At 40.0% G+C, this 24,482-nt stretch overlaps 1 protein-coding gene across 9 annotated transcripts in view; it reads left to right on the top strand.

Annotated features, from left to right (window-relative positions):
- Positions 1 to 24,482, top strand: part of LOC125464882 (phosphatase and actin regulator 4-like) — a 150,916-nt gene that overhangs the window by 112,238 nt on the left and 14,196 nt on the right. For 7 of the 9 annotated variants that reach the window (XM_059654313.1, XM_059654316.1, XM_059654314.1 and 4 more), the window contains 4 exons: positions 7,841 to 7,921; positions 15,152 to 15,346; positions 16,932 to 17,234; positions 18,776 to 19,328. In XM_059654313.1, coding sequence (XP_059510296.1) covers positions 7,841 to 7,921; positions 15,152 to 15,346; positions 16,932 to 17,234; positions 18,776 to 19,328 — 1,132 coding nt within the window. The remainder of the gene's footprint in view (positions 1 to 7,840; positions 7,922 to 15,151; positions 15,347 to 16,931; positions 17,235 to 18,775; positions 19,329 to 24,482) is intronic. The other 2 variants (XM_059654312.1, XM_059654318.1) reach the window with 2 other exon arrangements.

A 24,482-nucleotide genomic window follows, 5' to 3' on the forward strand; every position in this document is an offset into this window, starting at 1 on the left:
GAATATAATGCACAGAGTCACACAAACCATTGGCTGACAAGAAAGTCGCATTATGGAGGACAGGTAGGAAAGTGGACTTAATGGTGAAATGATTACAGAAAAATGGAGGCATTACCTTTTGTCTAAAATTGGTAAACTCACTTGACTCTGTAAGCTTTGTAAAAAGCCTAATTGAGAGATTAAGTGCTGTTCTTAAAGTTCATGATGAAACTGTCCATATCAGCATTGTCAGAGGCAAGAGATGAAAGTGTCAGTAGAGCAGAGAATTAAAATAAAAGTTTAGGGACCAAATGGAGGTGTTTCACAAAGCCTTCACTCAATCTATGTTATGTTCAGCTGTTTATACACTAAATTTCTAGCATGTGTTTTTGCACTTCTGTTGTGCCTTTCATAACCTCGAGTCATTCAACACCCTTTTATGGCTAATTAAATAATGTTCTTGGGAATATTGTTTTGGGAGCTTTTACTTGTAGGTAAGAGCACAGGTGGGGTCTCAGTTCTGCATCATATTTAAAAGCAACTTTAACAGAACTGCATGTTGATTATCGGCTGAGATTTTGTTGCTCAAGTGCTTAGACTATGAACCCACAATTTTTTGATCCTTGATTAATTGAGCTACCCACTGAATGGCTATCACATGAAATAGGACCCAATCAAATATCAGAAAATATCATTGCTTTTACAGACTTGGGTAATTAAAGTTCCACTTGTGTAGCTTCCAAGAGCGAGGGAAGAGTTTCATCGTTTTGATTTTCCCAGAATTAATTTAGGCTTTAATGTTCATTCACAGGATGTGGGTGTCTCTGCCTAAACTGGCATCAATTACATTGAAGAAGGTAGTGATTTGCTATTGTCTTGACCACCTGAAGTCCTTGTGCTGTTAGGAAGGCAGGAACAGATTATAGCCTAACACCAACATATTTCTAAATCAGCTGGTACATAATTTGGGGGCAGCTTGCAGCTGGGAGTTACTGGTAGCACCCATTGCCCTCGTTCTTCTGAATGATAAAGTTTGGAGACTGATGGATGCTCTCAAAGATGACTGAATAATTTGCTGCAGTGTCATGTAAGTTAATGCGCAGTTACTATACAGTGGTACGCTGATGATGATGGGAATCAATGTTTAAGGTAGTTGGGTGGATGCTGACTAAGTGAGCTGCTATTGTCGGTCTGCTTATATGGTTCTCTAGATCTGTAGTTCCTGAGCAAATCTGCCCCGAAATTTCCAAGTGTGTTCTACAGTAACGTAGTAACTTGGATGGACTGGCCGATTGATTTTGTGGATTCTTGCAACTGCCCTTTGGAGAAAGCAGCATCTTTCCTTAATTTGAATCCCACCCAATCCTTCAACATAGCAGAGACCACAGTCTTTCTCTGATTTTCTTGTAACCTCTGCTGTTGTCTTGAAGGCATTAATGGGAATATTTTGCTGTTGATGTGTATCTCAATCAAATCCAAACTACTTTTCGGAGCCGACTTCAGTATAATTGACAACCAAGCTGCTCCTTTTTCTGTTACTTATTTTTTTCCTCTTCTACCCCTTCAGCTCAGAAATCTAAATCCTGACTGTTTGATCTCTTGGCAGCTCCATCCTGAGATCAATATGCTGAACAAACCTGGACTGAACCTAGATACATAATCTCAATTTGTATGTCTTGGTATCACTACAGTCATTCAGTCTGAGCCATTGTTGCTGATGAGAAATACTGCAGAAAATTGGAATTGCATCCTGACTGTACAAGGCAATTTTTATTCCAGCATTGATGCAAATTACCAGCACACCGCAGCTTGGCTTCAGACCTCATTCCCAAGCTGTTTAGAGTAGATTTACCCTAATTTAACGTCACAGCTTCCAGTCTGTACCTTTCAGCGCTGTTTTTATCAACTTTCTACATTGAGAGTGAGTGTGGGAGATGATGACAAGATTTAGAATCTGCCAGTTTTGTATCAATAGCGACAACATTTAGACTAACACGTAATGCAGAGTTAATGAGGGGTCATTTGATTTGGTTGCATATATTTCAATGACTAATAGTGTCAATCAATGGACTGGAAGCTTAGTCTTTGTTGGATACTTTTGGATTATTATCTGGTTATCCTGTAACTGAGAGTTCAATCACATCCAGAGTGAACATAAAATTATTTTCTGCTTTGACCTAGCATCACATCCCTCCTTAGCTCAGTGATGTTGATGAATAATTGCGTGTCTGTAGGAAATGATTCCGCTGGAGAGTAGTGGTTTAGAAGTGTACTGACCTGTCACCTTTATGAGCTTATTTTGAAAATTGTTAGGATGTAGGCTGAGGAGTTTTGGTAATACAGACATACTCTGTTCTTTCAAGTGTTTTCATCCTTTGCACTGCAGATGTGTTCTTCCAAGGCACTTGCATTGTAAAGATTTTGTCATTAAAACTAGTCCATTGTTTCCTGTGAGAAACTGAGGATCTCCGACCAGTGACACATACCTAGGATCATATTCATCCCAGTAAAACTATGGTCGCTTCAGGTGGGATGTCCTGATTCAGATGACTGACTGTGCTTCGGAGGGTACTTCACATTAGTAAAGTCAAAAATGACTATTCCTGTAATCAACTTAAGTGCCACTTTATACTTTGTCTACTACTTTAAGGAAAGAAATAGGAAATAGTCCAGTAACTCCACAAGCTTACTCCACTATTTACTAAGATCATGCTGAATTAATGTATCAGTTTTAAAGGTGCCCAGTGTTCCTTTGAATATATTGATAACTCTATTTAAAACAGCAGACACAAGAATCCTGGCAGGGCATGTGAAGCTAGTTGAAATGACAACTGTCTTTACACGTTTCAAGCCAGAGAACTTTTTCCAGCAATGTATTTCCTATATTATTTCCTGTTATTGGATCTCATTTGAAAGCGGTGGAACGCCGAATGGTGAATCATGACAAGAGCATTCCTTGTGAATTGAACAGCAGGTGTACTCTTGTCAGTAAATGATACACTTTACTTCCCATCTCTCTCTCCACTAAGTGACTCTTGTTCCTGTAGAAGCTTATCAAAACCTCAATTCTGCTGGGTGATACTATTGCATTTAGAACTTCTTGATTCATGAGTAATTTGTTTTTAGTTTACCATTTTACCAGGAATTGCGATGTTGAAAGCCCTCAAAGATTGTTATTTTGAAGCTTTATGTGCACCTTACTGTCTGTTCTAGAATGCAGCAGACTGGTCATTATTGGATCTCAGTTCTGTGATTTATTGCAGATTCTTTTATTTCCAAAATCCATCCATCTCAAAAGAGAGGGAATGCTTTGACCTGGTACTTTGAACCAGAGGTCATTCTACTCTTATCCAAAGAGTGAATGTTGGAGTTTTGTTTCAACCTCAATGGTTCTGCATTGGAGCCAACTGACACTGATAGGGTCAAAATTCGAATGCGAGCTCCAAACAATATTTTTTGTATCTCTTTGCCATTTTCTTTTCCTATTTTGCCATGGTGTTCAGAGTCTAGTTTTACGTTTCACCTGGCCACTTAACAGAGATGTGCTACCTCTGAATAGACAGTGGAACTGTTGAAGAGCAGGAGTGATATCGTAGAACCGTTGAATGATACAATCCAGCAGGAAGATCATTCAGTTCAGTGTCTAAAGCTGTGGTATTTTGAAGTGAGCTGTCCACTATAAGTGGAATTAGCTCTGCAGCCTCCAACCAAAGGTTATGTATCAAAGGTGTTACCTTCTGGGTGGGCTGCTGTTCAGAGGGTTGGTACAGACCAAGTGGCCTGCTTCCACATCGTAGGGATTCTACGATTCTAAATGTTCTGCCACTTTGCTGTATATTTCCCTCTTGCATTAGATCTCCCAAAATGCATCACCTCACATTTGTCTGAATTAAATTCAACCTCCCGTTTTTCTGCCCACGTCTCTAGCCTATCTATATCATGTATCCTCTGGCAGTCTTCCACGCTATCCGCAGCTCCCCCAGTCTTTGTGCTGCCTGCAAACTTGCTAATCAGGCCACTTGCATTCTCCTCCAAATCACTTATTTATTTATTACAGACAGCAGGAGTCCCAGCACTGATCACAAATCTCCAATTTGAAAAATGCCCTTCCACTGGTACTCTGTCTTCTATGACCCAAGCCAGTTCTATTTCCATCTTGCCAGCCTACTGCAGATACCTTTGGTATCAGCCTGCCGTGAGGGACCTTGTGAAAAGCCTTGCTAAATTCTATGTAGGCAACACCTACAGCCTTGCACTCATTAATCATAGGCTTTTTTTGAGGAAATGACAAAGTCAGGTTAGAGAAACAAGACCTTCTGAATACCAATACCGATGCAAAGTTCTCATTAAGAACCCCACCCAGTTCCTCTGGCTCCACTCAGAAATTTCCTCCTTGTCCTTGCGTGGACCTACCCTTTCCCTAGCTACCTTCTTGTTCTTTATTTATGTATAAAATTCTCCTTGAAATAGTTCCTTGAAAGTGGATACTTGGGGCATGCTGCTCATCACTGGCCTCCAGTCTGAAAAACAGCCTTCCACTACCATTCTGTTTCCCTTACCTTCTAGCCAATTTTTTATCCAAATGGCTAGCTCTCCCTGGATTCCATGTGATCTAAACTTGCTAACCAATCTACCATGTGGACCCTTGTCGAACACTTTGCTGACGTTCACATAGACAACGTCCACCGCTCTGCCTTCAGTAATCATCTTTGTCACTGCCTCAAAAATACTCAATCAAGTTAGTGAGGCATAATTTCCGTGTACAAAGCCATGTTGGCTATTCCTAGTCAGTCGTTACCTTTTCAAATGAATGTAAATCTTGACCCTCAGAATCTTCTCTAACTATTCACTCACCACAGATGTCAGGCTCACCAGTCTGTAGTTCTCTGGCTTTTCCTTATCACCTTTCTTAAATAGTGGCACCACATTTGCCAATTTGTAGTCTTTCCCACCTCTCCCAAGGCTATCAATGATACAAATATCTTGGCAAGAGGCCTAGCAATCACTTCTATTGCTTCCCATATGCTTTTAGGGTACAAATGATCAGGTCCCAGATATTTATGCATTTTAAGATATCCAGCACCACCACTCCAACATGGGCACTTTTCAAGATGTCACTATTTTTTTCTCCAAGTTTTATATCGTGAGGTCCTTTGGTGAGTCAGCAATTTCTTTTGGATACCTGATGTGCTGATGCTGGTGCAAACTTGAGTATGTCTGGGCAAACACGTGGCTTAACTAGCCATCTCCACATCAGGCACAACCATGCCTAACTCTTTCAGACTTGACTCTACTCTGCCAAAACCACAACTCCTCTAAGATAACAGTTCTTTTTCTCCAATACCAACCATATGCTCAAACACTTCTCTTCTTTCCTCTCTATACCTATCTCCAAGTATGAAAAAGTTATACTTTCTTGAGGCCATCTCTTGCCTTTTAGGCTAATCCCATTGCCTCTTTCCCAACAACCAAAATGTCCCCTACCTCTGCATGGCACAGCCTCAATATACATTTCTGTATTGTTTCTTTCCCATCTCTTCTCAAGCCCTTTTCAGATTTGTCACATTAATGATTGATTGAATGTAATTAAATCCACTGAATTTAGTTATAGTATTAAGAATGCATCTTTCATCTCTTCTAGGATGTTTGTCCTCGAATTGTTTTCATGAAGCATTGTTGTTTCAACCCTGAAAGTATAATTGAGTGGGTCACTGTTTCAAACTTTGGTCACCAGAAGCATAAAAACACCTAGCGCCATGCTGTAGTTATAGATTTTTGTCTTTCTAACTTGCACTGTGTTTTGGACTGTGTGTTGAGATGTCTAAGACTAACTAGAGTGAACTGTCAGCAGTGATTGTGCTATAAATCAATAGTTTTTCTTTAAATAAGCCAAAGTCTAGATATAACAGAAACTGAAATTATGAAATGATCAGAAATTCTGGGTGTTTTCATCAGAGCAAATGTTTGAAAGGTTTAATACCTGGAGTATGATTTAGTTTTGTTTTCTCAATAGTTGTTTCCAAGCCTTGCATATCTGAAGTGTTTCCATAAGACATAGGAATGGAAGTAAGGCCATTCAGCCCATCAAGTCCACTCCGCCATTTAAATCATGGCCGATGGGCATTTGAACACCACTTCCCTGCACTCTCCCCGTAGCCCTTGATTCCTTTTGAGATCAAGAATTTGTCATTCTCTGCCTTGAAGGCATCCAACGTCCCAGCCTCCACTGCACTCTGCGGCAATGAATTCCACAAGCCCACCCCTCTCTGGCTGAAGAAATGTCATCTCATTTCAGTTTTAAATTTATCCCCTCGAATTTTAAGGCTGTGCTCCCAGTCTCCCCGCCTAACGGAAACAACTTCCTAGCGTCCACCACTTCTAAACCAAACATTACCTTGTAAGTTTCTATTAGATCTCCCCTCAACCTTCTAAACTCTAATGAGTACACTCCCAGGATCCTTAGCCGTTCATCATACGCTAAACCTGCCATTCCAAGGATCGTTCGTGTGAATCTCTGCTGGACACACTCCAGGGCTAGTATGTCCTTCCTGAGATGTGGGGCCCAAAATTGGACACAGTATTCTAAATGGGGCCAAACTAGAGCCTTATAAAGCCTCAGAAGCACATCGCTGCTTTTATATTCCAACCCTCTTGAGATAAACGACAACGTTACATTTGCTTTCTTAATCACGGACTCTACCTGCAAGTTAACCTTTAGAGAATCCTGGACCAACACTCCCAGATCCCTTTGCACTTCTGATTTGCGAATTTTCTCACCATTTAGAAAATAGCCCATGCCTGCATTCTTTTTTCCAAAGCGCAAAACCTCACATTTACTCACAATGAATTTCATCAGCCATTTCCTGGACCACTCTCCTAAACTGTCTAAATCTTTCTGAGCTTCCCCACCTCCTCATACGACCTGCCTGTCCACCTATCTTCGTATCATCGGCAAACTTCGCCAGAATGCCCCCAGTCCCTTCATCCAGATCATTAATATACAAGGTGAACAGCTGTGGCTCCAACACTGAACCCTGCGGGACACCACTCGTCACCGGTTGCCATTCCGAAAAAGAGCCTTTTATCCCAACTCTCTGCCTTCTGTCAGACAGCCAATCCTCAATCCAAGCCAGTAGCTCACCTCGAACACCATGGGCCCTCACCTTGCTCAGCAGCCTCCCGTGAGGCACTGTATCAAAGGCCCTTTGGAAGTCTAGATAGATAGCATCTACTGGGTTTCTCTGGTCTAACATACTTGTTACCTCTACAAAGAATTCTAGCAGGTTTGTTAGGCACGACCTCCCCTTACGAAGGCTTTTGGCTTTCACTTAACTCAGTAAGCACTATTGTACCCTGTTAAAGTATTTTAGTTACCGAGATTGTTTACTACTTTTGTATTTGTCCCATAATAAGACAGTCGCTTGACAATGTCGCAAAGGGCCCCAGCGTAGCTTGAAAAACACCTGAATGCTTAAACGGCCTAAATACTTAAAACCTTAAATGGCATGTTATGTGAAGATGAGAGAACTTTTTATTTAGGTTGAATGATTGGATTAAAAGTATGGTTCAAGATCATTTGGACTATACTGCCTTTGTGGGCTCTTTGAAAAGCTTTATCTGTTGAACTTTTATTATTCAAGCATTAATCATGTTCCTCACGATACTGTTTTGGATTCTGCTTACTTCACAGTTTCTGGAAGGGTATTACATGATTTAAAAAATTTCCGTTAATTACTTCCTACCTTTCCGTCATTCTTTCACTTCTGGTTTGAGTTTTAACATGTATTTTATAATGTCACTTAGGGGCGATGAGAAACATTTATCTGAAAGTCTGCTCACGGACATATTTTTATAATTCCAGTTTTGGACAGGAAGTTATCTGTGAGACAAAGCAGAGCTGAACTGGTTAAGAAGGGAGTGTTGAAAGAGATTCCTGAACAAGGCAAGTATACTGTGCGCAGAATGAAGAGAGATTTGATATATCTCGATTTAAGTGACATGGTCAAATCAAGTAATGGATAAGATGGATCCCTTCTCTCACTCAAATCCATGGGGCGACATTGTGATTCAGTAGCCTTTGTACAGCAATGTGTCGTGTTTCTCACCAAAATTCCATCAAGGCTTAACTTTGGAGTTATGAAAATTTCATATAATTTTCGTTCTACCTGTGAAAAGTATCCAGCTTAATGCAGTCTTGAATTGTGTCTGGCAAAAGCATTTGGAGCTGAGCAGCACCAGGGTGAAATGCACGTGGTTATAATTCTGTTGCTGGCACCAACAAACTGATGCACTAAATAGTGTGATTTTACATTTTATCTTAATGTATATTCCTGCACAGTATCAGTGCTGACATACTAACTCCTGGTGACACGGGTGGCTCCTTCAGCTAATATGCAGAATCTTTCACACATGGCTGCAGGTTGGTGTGATTGCTGCTGTACAGCTTATAGCCAAAGCTAAATAAAGAGAAAGTAAGCGATTTTATGTGGTGTACTCTTCTGTGACAAATCCGTGAAGTGTCAACTTGGCTTGTAAGTAATTCGAAAGAACTTTCTTTACCCAGAGACTATTTAGAATATGGGAGCACTAGTAAATGCAGAGAACAAAAAGTTCCAGTTGCCGTTTGAAATTTTGGAAGAAAGTAAGCTGATTATTAGTGTGTAATTTCATGACCTATGGTAAAATATAGCAATCACAGGTGGGAAATAATGATGTTGTGATGATGACTGAGACAAACGACAGTTCCATTTATTACCACTCATCGGATTAAATGCGAGAATGCCAAATTTCAAATGTTCACAATTTATGCTGTGGGGAAAAAAAATTGCTAATTAGTTAGCAAATCTGCAGTATTTGACGTAGGCACCTCTATGGCAAAAGCAATTATGAACTATAGGCTCCCAGTGCTTCTGGGTAGTTCATGAAAAGATGAAGGCTTGCACATTTTCTTTTTATTCACAGGGCAAGTTCAGTGAACATTGCTTTTAGAAAATGTGGATTATCGGTGTTTGACTCCTTAGCTCACTGTCACTTGTTTGTGGTTGCTAGAATGGCACATTAATGTGTGGAACTTCTTCTCTGCAAAGTAAAGAAACATGCTCAAACCTTGCACCACCTTCGATTTGCACAGGAGGTAAAGAAACTTATTGACCATTGATGAGGCATCGCCAAGGCACAAACAAGCAGTTTAAACTTGAACAGATAGCATCCCCTATTCTCTTGTATTTTAAATTGTTGTGATTGCTTCACATTTGGTATTCTTGTGTTGTCTTTTCTCTGATGTGTACAAATCAAAGCATTTGCAACACATTTCCATTTATCTTGAGGAATTGGGAGTGTAACAGAGACCAGATTGGGCTGTACATGAGCTACTGTGTGCAGGGCTTTGTCTGGTAAAATCCTCACTAACTGGCTTACAAATTGTTTTAGTACAACAATAGCTAAGGCCATGTCAACTGTATTTTATGACTACATTGTAGGGGAAACCATAGATTTTGTTGGCCATATGATAATGCATTGCTTGCCAGTCTTTATGCTGTGGCTTGCTGAGGTTGTATTATGGCAGAAACTCATTATGAACCTCTGATTAGGCCTGTGTTGCATTACCATGCACAGTTCTAGGCACCGCATGATTTGAAAAGATATCAAGGCCCTGAAGAGAGGATTTACCAGGATGATAGCAGGAATTAGAGTTCATTTATGTGGAGAAATGACCAAAGGCGCAATTGTTCGCCATACAGAAAATAATGTTAATGGGAGGCACACAAAATTGAGGAGTTTTGTCAGAGCAAGTAGGGAGAAAACGTCACCTCTGGTAAGTAGCTTGGTAAGAAGAGAAAATGTCTTCAGAGTACTTGGGGGGAAAAGGCACTTGGAGGGGAAGTGTTGACAAGGTTTTTACCCAAAAAGTGAATGCTCTCAAAGGGTGGTGGAATTGAATTCTAGAGGTATTGTTAAAAGACATTTGGTATCAGCTTGAAGAGGATTGTCATAGGGTTGAGGCTGTTTTCATTACAGAGAAGAAGGTTGAGAGGTGACTTAATTGAGACATATAAGATAATCAGAGGGTTAGCTAGGGTGGATAGGGAGAGCCTTTTTCCTAGGATGGTGACGGCAAGCACGAGGGGGCATAGCTTTAAATTGAGGGGTGAAAGATATAGGACAGATGTCAGAGGTAGTTTCTTTACTCAGAGTAGTAAGGGTGTGGAACGCTTTGCCTGCAATGGTAGTAGATTCGCCAACTTTAGTACATTTAAGTCGTCATTGGGCAAGCATATGGACGTACATGGAATAGTGTAGGTTAGATGAGCTTCAGATTGGTATAACAGGTTGGCACGACATCGAGGGCCGAAGGGCCTGTATTGTGCTGTAATGTTCTATGTTATTGAAAAGACTGAGGTAATGACTGAAATTGGACAGCAGTTTCAAAGACTTGGTCACTTGAACTGAATACCACATTCAGTTCTATAAGATCCTGTGATCTGAGCCCAGTCTTGCAGTATTTTAGGATGATGCCTTGTAAAATATCTGACTTGAAATATTTCGAATGTTGCAGTTCCATCTTATTTTCATATTGACCACCACCCTTCTGTCAAAAAGGAAAGTACCCATCAAGGTACTAATGACCAAACAGGTCTTTAAAATTATGAAGGTATTCAATCAGGCAGACATCAGTTGCTTCCACGTTTGGGAAAAATCTGAATCTATTGGTCATAAACTGACCATTATCAAATCCAATACAAATTCAGGCAAAACTTCTTTATCTACCAAGTAGTTTGAAGGTTAACCACATAAAATAGTTGTGACATGTGCCACATATGCATTTAAGACCAAGCTAGATTAGTTTGAGGGAGAAAAGTCTATGCAGATAGAGATGGATAAACTAGAATGGGAGGGGATGTTATTGAAGCATTAACGCTAGCAGTGACCTGTTTCAAATAATTCAACATAGTTCTGTGAATTTGGACATTAAAGTTGAGTTTTTTCCCCTGTAACTATGAACCCTTCACACTCTGGGTCATGAATCAGCTGTTGGGCAACACTGAATATTTATAATATTGAAAAGGAAAGTGTGTATGCTGAAAGCAAGTCCATGATCTGCTCAAAGGTAACAATCTTCCTCATTGATTGCCTGAGAAACACTGCTGCAAATTGTCTCCACTAAAACATTAGTTTTTAAAACAACTGTTCACCTCTTAAACTGGTGAGAATTTTACATTGCATAGTGTTTTATGTGGTCTAAGAACCTGACCCTCTCAAAAATTCATCAAACGTCAGATCCTGCAATTTATGTAATTGTGAAGGCTCCGTGCACAATGGCCACAGGCCACTGCAGTATGCAAGAGCAGAAATAACATTAGAATTGTGGAAAAGGGATTGAGTGTTGAATCTGAATGACATCTCTTTCCCAGTCGAATTTTTTGAACCAGACTGTTCATCACCTGGTATGGTGTTTCATCCTAAGGTAAGCTTCCGGACACACACCTGCAACACCATTGAGGTTATCTATTTCCATATTCATAACATTGTCTGATTTAACACCAATCTTAGCAGATCAGCTGAAAACTTTATCTATGCTTTTGTTAACACTCAGCATGACTACTACAGTGCTCTCCTGGCTGGCCTCCTATTTTCTACTTTCTGAACTTGAGGTCAATCCATGGCTCTGCTGCTTATATCTTAACTTGCATCATGTCCTCTGCACCACCACTCCTCTGCTTGCCATCACTCAGTGGCCTCACCCCATCCTATCTCTCTGAACTCCTCAAGCTCAACAAGCTTCCTCTAGCTCTGGTGTCTTGTACTTTTCCAACATGAATCACTCCACCATTGATGGTAATGCCGTTAATTGGCGGCTACTCAAGATTTTGAATATCTTTATCTTTTTTTTTCCTCTCTTGCTTTCCTCCTTTCAGGCACTGCTTGAAATCTACCTCTTTGACCAAGGTTCTAGTAATCTGCTTTAATATATCCTTAAACTGGTTCGCTGTCAAATTTTATTTGATGATGCACCATGGGATGTTTTATGGCATTAAAGACATTGTATCCACACCAGGGAACAGTCACCTCCTTTCATCAAAGAAAATGTTACCAGATAGAAATTTGAAGAAACTAAATCTTTGCATTCAGCAATTTGGCATGTCTTCAATGTTCCATTTGAGGATAGTAAGTTTTTTGACTTTTTACATTTTGGCAAGTTACTTGTTATACGTAACAGTTTTGGGGTGAGTACAAAATAAACCAGTGTGAAGTGTTTTAATAGAGGAAAGAAGAGAAATTGTTTGCACAGGCAGGTGTTTGGTAACCAGGTAACAGATTTAAAGTACTTGGTAAATGAACCAGAGGGGAGATGAGAATTTTTTTTAACAGCAGGTTATGATGACCTGGAATGCATTGCCTGAAACATTACTGGAAGAAGTTTCAAAAATAACTCTGATTGGGAAATTATTTGTACATGTGCTTTAAAAGGAGAAATTTGCTGAATACAGTAACAGACCAAGGCAGTGGGACTAATTGGACGACTCTTTAAGAGCTGGCATAGGCCTGATGAGCCAAACCACCACCATTTGTGATGTACAATTTTATAACCACATACAAGTGGACACAGAAGCTAACAGCTTAGATTTTTCTCTGCTGCAAGTTTGCATTCAGCACACACAATATCTGGTTCTAGTCCAGTTCAACAACATATTTGATTCTGATGCACTTTAGTTTTACCTGTTGAAACAATCTGATTGGTTGTGGAAACTGCTGGCATTAATCCAATAGAAAAATTGTTTATTCTTAATATGCTCACAAATGGGCCATGGTTCAAAAGCTCTCCATACTCTTTTTTTCGTATTCATTTCTGGGATGTAAATGCCTCCAGAATTTATTGCCAATGCCTAGTTATCCTGAGAAGGGGCTGGTGCACCAACGTTTTGAGCTGCTGCAGTCAGTGTAATGAGGATGGTCTCCCGAGGGCTCTTAGATAAGAAGTAGCAGGATTTTCACCCAATGAAAATAGAACAAAAATAGCATTTGCCTGCACCAGGATGACATGCAGGAAGCGATGGGGCTTTTACGTACCTGTTACTCACATCCTTCCAGATGGTGGCAGTCATGAGTATTGGGAGGTACAGTTTGACAAGTGAGCTGCTGCAATATGATTTAGGAAAATTTGGGTAGTTGGGCGTGAGAAAGAGTTAAATTTGGAATTGGTATGTGCAATGAGCTCATTAGTCAGAGTAATAGAAGTTTTGATGAGGATTTCACTAGTCAGAGATTCAGTAACCCTAAAAAACATAAAATAAGGAATGAAAGCATCAAAGTAATAAACAGTTTTAAGAGAAATTTGCCCATGCACAAAATTCTTATCTGATGGATTGACCAATCAGAAATAGAGGCAGCAGTAGACTCCATAACAGACTTGTAAAAAAAAAGTTTGAAAATTAAAGAAATGCTCAAAGAACGAACATAAAATTGGGGTGCAGTGGATAACTTTTTCACTGCCACTGCAGCCAAGATCGATTTGTGGTATTTGGTGCTGTAAAAAATCTGATTGTTCATTTTTTTTTCTTTTAACCTTTCATTCTTCAGGAAAGTATTTTATGATGCTTTTTTGTATTTAAAAGAAGCTAGATAATCGCAATGGTGAATGTAATCTGTTTAAAAACATTCGTAGTGACCGGCTGCAGATGGTGGAGTAGGAGGAAGAAGAGGAGACTTGGCAGATAGTGAATATTCGGAAATATAAATGGAAGTGGTAGATATCACCACCTTTACCACATCATGGTGCATTAAGTCCAACTGCATTTTGAAAAGGATAACTGACATCAACTTGCAACTTTGTTAGTTTGGTACATTACTTTCTAATGCAAGTAAAGCTGCTAACCATGAAATGTTTTGGAGTATCCAGGCATTAAAGATTAATTTTCTGTCAACTGTTTTCGGTAACTCTGGAGTAAAATTGTAGGGTGTGTTAAAAATAAAACCAGGTTTTTGCATTTGCTTTGAATACAATTGTTTATTAGCTATATAAATATTCAAGCTGGGAGACGGCTGTTTGATCAACAAGTCAGTAGTCATCACAGGATAATTTGTGTCTGTTTACTTCCTATGTGACTGTGTGACCATGGAGCCCTGTGCCGATAAATGTTTTTGACAGTCAGTAGTGGGAGTATGGGGATGGGGCACTTGGAAATAGGTTAGTCATGGGAACGTTGTCAACTAAAGTTGACAACCTTAAATGAGTGATGGTTCTGAGGCTATAAGACGGGAACTGTGTGCACCTGTGATGTCAGATAGGCTGAGTCTCTACCTCTGTGGCATGGCTGTTTTCACAGGAGGACCTTGGTTTTGCTCACGTCCTGTTTGCATCATGAGGCCCCTCAGATTAGAAGAATATTGTTAATAATCCCTGCTTTTTGGATGTGGAAAAGACTGAAAAAGATTTTGAAGTAATTCTTGATCGGGCTTTGGAACTTTAGTTTTTATTAAATGGTCTTAAACTTTCGAAAATCCAATACTAAGCAGTTATTTGCAGAATGCAGTGGGACTGAGCACTGATACAGCCGAGCAGTTAGTGATGGACCCAAATAGATGAGAGGGAAAAAGAGATTGCAAGAGGTAAACCACAGAAAGCAGCTGATGGCCTTAAATTATTAATAGTGTCTCTAGTTAATGAGAAAGTAGATACCACGCAAGACTTTTCATCCCTATACTTTGTGAACAGTAACTGCACTAAACTTTGAGGGAACAGGGTGGGTGCCAGATCTTTGTGTCCAATTCTGATGCTGTTTGCACTAATGGTTTGTAAATGGTCTTAAGCAGTGGCTCGTTCACAGTCTTTGCAGAATCATATAAAACAGTTCAGCAGAAGGCCATTCAGCTCAGCATTCTTGTGACTACCCTTTATGCAGTTGGGCGCACTTTGCCCATATTTCTGCAAATTTCTCCTACAGTACATGTCCAGTTTGTGTCTCAAAGTTGTTTCTACCGCACTTTTCTAATAGGGTATTCTAGGTCATTGTTCACTGCATGAAGAAAATTTCTGGTCATCCTCGCTTTGGAACTTTTGCCAGGTACCTTAAATGAATTCCCTGGTTGCAGGCTTTCCCATAGGTGGAATCAGTTTCTTCTAAGCTTCTGTTCTTTGAAGACTTACCCAGCTTCTATTTCTTCCATTCTGCAGATGGAGAAGTTAACAACAAACCTGCCCAGAACAATACACTAAAGAATGGGCACACAGTTCCCGTGGGAGAGTTATCTACCTCAACAGAGGCTGAACCAGTCCCCAGAAGTGAAAAAAGGTCGAGCTTTTCAAAACCTCCACAAGGAAATGAGGAGAGAATAAAGAACTCCACAGAGGAACCACAAAAAACTAAAGGTAAGAAATTGGGGTGCCCAGGTGGAAGATAAGGTTTTCTTCTTCAAAATTGTGTTCCAAGTTGCTGCCTGGAGGAGTCACATTTGAGTTCTCCAATTTCAAATAACTATCCCACCAATGCCCAGGCTCCCCTTCCAGCCACAAACTCCCATCAACCAGGTTGTACCTACCACCAGTATCCACCTACCTCCTCACCAACACCCCCCCCCCCCCCCCTGCTTTATCTGCAGTTTTCCCTACCCCCACATCCTGCCCTGAAACAGGGTGATACCTGAAACGCTGACTGCTCCTTTCCTCCAGAAGCTGCCTGGCTTGCTGTGTTCTTCCAGCCTCCGTGTTGTCTACGTTGGATTCCAGCATCTGCAGATTTTTTTTTTATCTATAATCTCAATGCTGCTTTGACTAAGATAGGAAACCTTTGTTTTTTCAGATCTAAACTGTTTTTAATTCAGTAATTAAAACATCCTTGTTCATTACTTTAAATAATAAAGAAAGCTTACCAAGAGAGAGAGACTGTGCCTCACCTTTGCAATATAAGTGACATTGTTGTGCAGTGATAATGAAAACTAACTGTTTTTCAAACATTCTAATTTAAAGCCTAAAAAGCTACTTCATCATTGCAGAGCACAATGCACCGAGCTCACCAGACAGATTTTTTTTTCAAGTTTCATGATTGTAGATACACAAGTAAATATTTAAAATTGAGTAAATATCACAGTCATATGCTGGAACAACATCAATACAGCTTAGTACAGAGGAATGGCACATTAATGAACTAACCTTGTCTTTTTGATCTTCATTTTGAGAGCTTCACTGAGTCACAGTCAAAGCAAATTTCCTGCATAAGGGCAGAACATGTAATTTATGCATCTGCTGGTGTTATTTGTTCAGACTGGAACTATCTGGTCTTATTTCTCTCTTCTGTGTACCTCATACCTGTGTACCTGTATGATTTGATTCCTTTTTAACGTAGCTCAATATCTTGCAAATTTAATTAATTAGCTCAATCTTACTTAGTTGCCCTCTGTCATACTAATGATAGTGTGCTGAGTGTAACGGGTAACTCAAGGAATGAAGACCATTAAAACTAAAACTAAATGTTACATGTATATAATTGGTGTGTGCTCCCTCATGTTCCAAGTATGAATGGACAGGTCGTGCAGGGTTGTAGGACTGATGGAGGCTACAAAGAAGGGAAAAGTAGAGTACATCAGCAAGATCAAGGGAAAGTAATGAAAAGTAGAATTCTATTTTATTCTACCCAAGGATATAGTGCAGTGAAATACTATTTAACTTTCAGTGATAACTTTTCTGCTACCTGGTAAATAACTGTTTGTAAAGGAGTTTAGTAATTTATTGAAGTGTTTTGTAATTTACATTTTTTTCTTCAGTATAGTCAGTTTTAAAAGTGAAGAGGAGACTTCCACACCAAACATGTGCTTCTGCAAAGCTGTTTATCTCTTGTTTTTAGTGAAGGGTCCACATTTCTTATCCATTATCAGTGCCCAGATTTTTTTTTGAGGCTCTTCATTCCCAGTTTTGTGCTTCCTCTGTTTGATGCACATTTTCTTTCAATGTTTCTCAGCAGAGACTGCAGATAGACGTCCATTGTCAGAAATGGAGCCCACGCGTGATCAAAAACAGGCTTTACTTCCTCCTAAACGACCGCTGTCAGCTCCCGCTCTGGAGGCAGGCGAGGGGCAAGTAAAAGACCCTGGAGCTAACTTGACCGCTGCCAAGGACGTCTCTTCCATTATTTCCTGTTTCTCCACTTCTTGTTCCACAAATACCACTGACTCTTCCAGCACAACTACCACTACCACGGCTCCTGCCAAGCAACCTCCAATTCCACCTCCAAAACCCAACCGAAATAGCAATCCTCTGTTTGGTAAGTTTCTGCAAAGCACTTTGCACCATGTTTTGCAAAATAAGCTACAGATGGAATTTTGAAATGTGTAGCAATTACAGATTAATGTGCTTACCACATTCCTGTAGCAAATGGAGCTCAGTATGAGGAGGTCAATGGTTATAACATGAAAGTTTAAGATTTTGTGTCTGAAGTAGTCAAAATTTGAATTTTATTTCAGTAGTGAGAAACACAGTGCTGTGGAGAAGATAATGGATTTGAGTTCGTAGCCATGAATGACTTAAAACCGAATTCACTGGTACAAAGAGTGATCAGAAAACCTTACTGAATATTGGTCTTATCGCAGAGGATTGGAGCCATAATTGAGGAAGTAATATTTTAGTTGTAAAGCGTTCAGTTGTTATCCAAATACAGTTGTTCCCATCTAGAATCAGTTTGTGCATTGGATGCAAGTAATGTATATTCACATGGGAAAGGGATTTCAGGACGGCCAAAGTGTTTATAGCCAAATTAGTATTTTTTAAAAAAGGTGTAGGTACTATTCCAGTCTGTGCACAGTGTAGATTCATCAGAATAATACTGGAGCTTAAAGGCTTTAATTTTAAGAATGGTGCATAAATTTCAGCTCTATCCCTGATTTGATTTATGACAATAGTTTATAACAATTTAGGGATTTGATGGGGTGCATTCAAGGGCAGTTTCCTTGGGTGAGATTGCAGAACAAGAGGGCTTGACCTTAATGTTGGACTGAGGCCATTTAGAAGCTAATCCACCCGTTTCGCACAAATTTTAACTAAAAACGGGAAGTTGCTTCCTTAGAAGCCTATGAATGGTTTGTGATTAAATTAAGTCTTCAAGGCTGAGATTAATGAGTCTTTTTTTGGGCAGGTAGCAACACCTGGGGATATGGAAAAGACAGGTGAATGGAGTTGAGAAATAGATCTGCCATGATCAAATTTAACGGTGGAATAGAGTTGAAGGATTGTCTAGCTGGTACTTACCACAATAATTGTTTCAATCTCTGTACGCAGTAAAGCTAATACTGTAACAAATGTTTTTGAACTTGTCCAATAACATTTCCCTCTTGCTATGGCCATATATAGCAGCATTACTCACTCCTGAAAATCTTGATGCAGCATTACTAACTTGTTGCCCTTCTGATGTCATAAATCTTTTGTCTATAAATATATATCTCATGTTAATGTAAAAGCTTAAGGCATGATGGTGTGGCTGGTTGAAACTTAACCTGTGTTCTTCTAAGGCAGAGTTGTAAATGTGAAAGATTTAGGAAAGGAATGTTCAGCCTTGTACTGAGCATGGTCTGTGCTCGAGTCATTATGCCATATTTAATATTTTCAAATATTGACCACAACTGCCTGCCATAGGATATTTTGTTCTGTCCAGCCAACCATCATAAAGCTGTTGCCTTGCTGTTTGGTTGACTCACAAGGTCTCACAATGCCCTTATCAGATGAAGTTAGTTAGTAAGCAATGAATAGTGGTACAGTTCTTAAACAGGCAAGTTTTGGAACGCTGACTCAATTTGCAAAATTCTGTTTCAGCGGAACTTAGCCATATCATGACCCCTGGCCTGGTTGTGCCAGGTAAGCATTCACCACCAGGATCCCATAGGAGGATAAGCTTCAACCCACCTGTGGCTGAGCCAAACAACACTACCCAGAATGTGTGTGAGAACAAGGAGAGACCGCAGCTGCCAATGCAAGTATCGACATCAGCACATGCACCTACATCATCGCCAGCATTGCCTTCGCGCCCACCTTCTGCTCCAGAGTCTGCTCCTCGTCAGTCCCTCCCACCGAGAGTTCCAGTCAAAGCTAATCTACCTGTATTGACATTCTGTCATACCAGTGTACAACATGAAAAAGAACCTGATCAGCAGCCTCACCTTTCATCTGATGAATGTCCCGAGCTGCTTCCGAGTCGCCAATCTCAAGTTCCTTTGCACATAATGATCCAGCAAGCATTGTGTAGCCCTCGACCAGTTGTCACTGCAGCTGATGGTTCGAATACAGCAAAGTCATTGCTTTTTGAGACTGCCTTTGATGATGCTAATAAGAGCCGGGCTTTGCAAGTCACCTTGGAGAAATTAAAATGGTGAGTGCCTGTTTTATTTCGCATGACAGTTGTTTATGTTTTGTGTAGTTAGACATAAGTGCTTCTTAGTACTGTGTGATGAAACTCGAGGGAGAATGGATTAGAAATTTATACTGAGAATGTTACTTGATGTTAATAATCATAAACATGACTGTGGACCAGTTGAACTCAATGGCCTGTTTCTGTACTATACGTTGTGCGTAATTGCCGTATTGATGCACTTACATCCAAATTTTGGTATGCATTGGTGTGCTTTTAATCTAAGTTCATTTGTTCTGATTAACCCAGTTAATTGTTTTAGTTTTCTTGAATTGTGAGAGAGGAGTTGCATTTGTATACTCACCTGAGTTGATCAGAACTGTGGAAAATTCAATCAAATTGAATGGTGCATCACAAATGCTTGGGGTGACAGCAAGTACAGTGTAGCAGGTATGAAAATTTCACTTAGTTATAGAAGTTGTTACAAAGTGAAGGTTGATCAGTACAATTCAATCAGATCACTGTTGATCCCCCCCCCCCCCCCCCCCCCCCCCCCCCCCCGCCGTGAACTAAAGCAACTTGCCATATAATCTGTAAAAGAAGTGTGAAAAGTGGTGTAACCTTCCTTCCAGCAGCTTCTAGCGGTGAAACAAAACAAGCCCCTGACAATCACTTTACAAGTAACAAGTTATTTATCTAACTCTAACAGTGAACAAATTAACTAAGTGATTAACAAACTGAATAAAACCCTTCTAACTACGCCTAATAAAACGAGATTCTAATAGCACACTGTTCCAATAAGTACATTGTCCCACTTACATAAAATAAAATTTAGTGTCTCAAAATTAGAGACAGATTACATGTCTTCCAGAATGCTCTGTGCCTTCTCTGTCAAATGCTCTGTCAGGAATTGTTACTTGTCTGTGAATTCTTTTGTCAAGAACCCTAGCTAGGAGTGCCATGATGCTTTCTGTAAGAGCTGAGAGCTGTTATGTCTAGCAGATGGCAGGTAGCTCAGCGAATTTTCCAACTGCCCCCTTCTGTTATACCCCTGATGACATACCAATTTCTTACATTCGGATTGGCCCTAGGACGTCAAAACAATCAGATTCAAATTTGCGTTTTAGGTATCTAAGTGCCTGGCTCAAATTGATTGGTTAAATTCAAAAACCTGTTGTCTTGGTAAAAATGCTGCTTGGCCTGCTAACAGTATGGTCTTCCGATACAAATATTTCAACTCCTATGTACTTGTAAACTTTCAAGCTGCCCATGGACACCTCCAAGCAGAGAAAAAGCACAATCTTTTAAAGGGACTACACAACCCACCCCATCCCAGTATTTTACAAATATCAATATTTTACAATACCATATTCTAACATTCTGCCTCCTAATCCACAGATACTCTCCCCAACTTTGCGACAAAGTTTAACGGCCTGGTTAGTTGAAGGGTCTGCTTGTGTATACTACTACATCTGCATTACATGGTGATGAGCAGAAGGAATGCCTGTGTTTGTGCTTTAGTTCTGCAAGCATCATAGGCACAAAAAATAATTTAAGATTTGGGGGGAAAATGGAATTTGTGTCAGAATTCCTTGAAACGTATTCATTCAGTTCTAATTTTTGACCAACTTTGGTGAACGTCCTTTGAAAAAAATTGAGTTCTAATTCTTACTGATATGCAAACCTTTATGTATTAGACCCTGTATATTTATATTTCTTTACTCTTTAAAATTCTAATTCATGACATTTGTGACTTGTGCTTTTGAAATTCTGTTTCCACTCTCCCATCCCAGAGAGTATTGTCTCCTTGATTAGCTATTATTGCCTAGTTGTCATTTACCCTCAAGTTAGCCCTATCCAAATTACATTATTCTTGAAGACCTTGCACAGTGATAGCATCTGGCCTTGTAGGTCCACCTGGCAAAGAGGTATACCATGATGTGTCCAAGCAGGTTAGTTTAAAAATATATTCATTGTTACAGGCGGTAGTATCCTTACTTCTGTAGCTGGGGTTGTGGGGGTTGAGGTTTTTTGGCTCACTGAGCTGGTTTGTTGTTCCGCAGACGTTTCATTACCATGCTGGGTAGTCACCTCAGTGCAGCCTCTGATGAAGTGTCGGTGTGTTTTCCCACCTGGTTTTTAAACTCTGGGACCCGTTGCGATGGATTGCCTCACTTCCGGGGTTCCTCCATAGTGGAACGTATGTGAGGTCGAGTTCAATGTTGCATTGCACTATAGACGAAAAACCTGGCAGTGAGGCAATCCAACGCAACGGACCCCAGAGTTTAAAAACCAGGCGGGAAAACACACCGACGCTTCATCAGAGGCTGCACTGAGGATGTTACCCAACATGGTAACGAAACATTTGTGGAACAACAAACCAGCCCGGTGAGCCAACCAACCTAAACAATAACTCTGTCCCTGGTCACTGACTCCTCTAATAATAAAAAAGTGCCTTTCTGTCCACCGTAAGAATACCCCTCATAATCTTACGCACTTCAATAGGATTCCCTGTCAACATTCATTACTCCAAAGAAAACAACCCCAACCTATCCAGTCTTTCCTCATAGCTCAAACCCTCCAGCTCAGGCAACATCTTGGTAAATATCCTCTGCACCTTCTCTGGTACACTCACATTCTTTCATTAATGTGGTGATCAGAATTGCATGCAGTACTCCCAATTGTGGCCTCACCAATGCTTTATACAGTTCCAGTATAGCCAGATTGCACTTGTATTCCATGCCTTAGGTAGTAAAGGCAAGAATCACATATGTTTTCTTAACTATCTTATCTACCTGCCCGCCAGAGATACATTGAAATGCACATGTTTCAGTACATACTAGGTCCTGTTGTTCATTATATGATCTCTTCACTTGATAGCCCTCCTATGTGGCCAAATTGAATTCCATTTGTCACTCCTATGCCTACCAGACCTGTCTACTGATGTTCTCCTGCTGTTTACGGCTGTCCTTCTCACTAGTTACCAGCCCACCAGTTATGTCGTCCATGAGCTTCTTGATGATGTATCCTATGCTTATCAATAATGTACATCAGAGACAACAAGAAATCCAACAGTGAGCCTTATAGAACTCTATTGGAAACAGACTTCCAGTCGCACAAAGATCCTTCCACTACCATCCTTTATTTCCTGCCTCTCGGCCACTTTGGATCCAGTACCACTTTGGTTTGGATCACATGGTCTCTCGCTTTCTTGACCAGTCTGCAACTATGAACCTTATAGACTTGAGCACAGCTTTTAATGTCAATCACACATCAATCAACACCTTGTGTAACTCTTCAAAAAAAATCAAATTTGTCAAACATGACTCTCTCTTAAATCCACGCTGATTATTCCTCATTAATCCATGGCTTCCCAAGTACAGAAATGTTCAGTCCCTCAGAATTCTTTCTCTTAACTTCTCCACTATTGAGTTTAGACTGATTGACTTGGAACTTCCTGGTCTATCCCTCCCTATTTTTGAATAATGGGACAATGTTATGAGTCCTCCTGTCCTCTGGCGCCTCATCCATTCTTTCCTCACCTGTTTCTCCATTTACAGCATGGTGTGCTTCATGGCATTTGGTATGGGAACCTTGGGTGATTGTCGTCTCCCAAACTATGAATTGCCCAGTTTATGCTTTTCATTACCTGCTACTCCTGCAGCTTTTCAAGTTCAAACTTGTACAGAACAAAAAGTGAACTGAATATTTAAAATTCCTCTATCTACTCATTGGGTACCCTCTCTGAACCCCTTTTGGATTCTACCCTTTTCCTTTCTCTAACTTCATCTCAAGTTACTGATGCATGCTCTGATATGGTTCCACAGGTCATGCTGATCTCCTGGTGTGTAAGCTTTCACAGATCATTCTTGCTGCTGTCTATTTTCCAGGAGTTGCTTTTGAAAACTTAGGACAGAAATACCCTACTAGTTTTTGCAGCTGTCTCCTTAAAGTAATATCACTGGGTGAATAATCCAGACCCCCTTGCTAGTAACCTGGTAACTCAGGTTCAAATCTCACCACATCAACTGGTGGAATTGAAATTCAGTATATATACCTGAAATATGATACTAGTCCCTGTAACAGTGAAAGAGAATATAATTCTTGTTAGAAGCCCATCTAGTTTATTCATTCTCCTTCAGAGAAGGAGATCTGCCATAGTTACCTCATCTGACCTATGTGTGACTCCAAATTCACAGTAGATGGTCAAGTAATAAGTAATTGACTCTTAAATACTCTCTAAAAATGGTCCAAGAAGCCACTCCATTTGAGGGTAATTAGGGAAAGCAACTCTTGCCAGCAATGCCTACATCCCATGAAAGATTTTTTTTAATATAAATGCTCACAAGGTCAGAGCCTGAGGATTGTTGCGCGTTTTATGGAATTACCCTGACTAAAATCTGCATACCTAAATAGACATAACTTAGAAATAAAAGTAGCAAGTGCTGGAAATATTTGGTATCTATAGGAAGAATCAGAACATGGATCTTGAGCTACAAACATTTTTATACAACATCTTTGAGTCTAGACACTTCATTAGTACAAAAGGAAGTCAATTAGCCAATACATCAGTCCCAGATCCTAGACCTATCAATTAAGCCACATTTCTTGTCTTTTCCTGTAAAATATTCAAATAGTATTATATAGTGTAATATATTACAGTACGTTATGTATAGCATTCAATATTATGAATTCTGCACTCTTTCTTGTTCTGGCAGGGAATTCCCAAACAGCCTTCTATAATTAAGTCTCGTAGCCTTTTCCTTTTATCTAAGGGGATAGTTTTAAAGTCATATCTTTCAGTTACCAGCGCATTGATTACTGGAAGTGGTTTCCCCCAGTGACCCTACCAATCACAATTTTCAATACCTCTCATCAGATCTTGTCTTGATTGCTGTATTATTGAAGATCTCAGTTTTTCCTGCTGTGTTCATCCAGCTTCACACTTTGTTGTCTCAGTTTTTCTTGTCTGTTTTCACCTGTGTTTCACCTCACTGCTTTTTCTCGCTACACACTGAAGTAGGATGTGCAATATTCTAACTACAGCTCAACCCAACATTGACTTAACATACCTCTTTACTATGAACTTTATAGCTTCATTTTTAAATATGACAGCTTTATCAACTCATTCTTCCATCTTAAACATATCAAGTTTGCTGTTTTTAAAATAATACA

Source organism: Stegostoma tigrinum, chromosome 24 (genome assembly GCF_030684315.1).
Source record: "Stegostoma tigrinum isolate sSteTig4 chromosome 24, sSteTig4.hap1, whole genome shotgun sequence".
Lineage (NCBI taxonomy): Eukaryota > Metazoa > Chordata > Chondrichthyes > Orectolobiformes > Stegostomatidae > Stegostoma > Stegostoma tigrinum.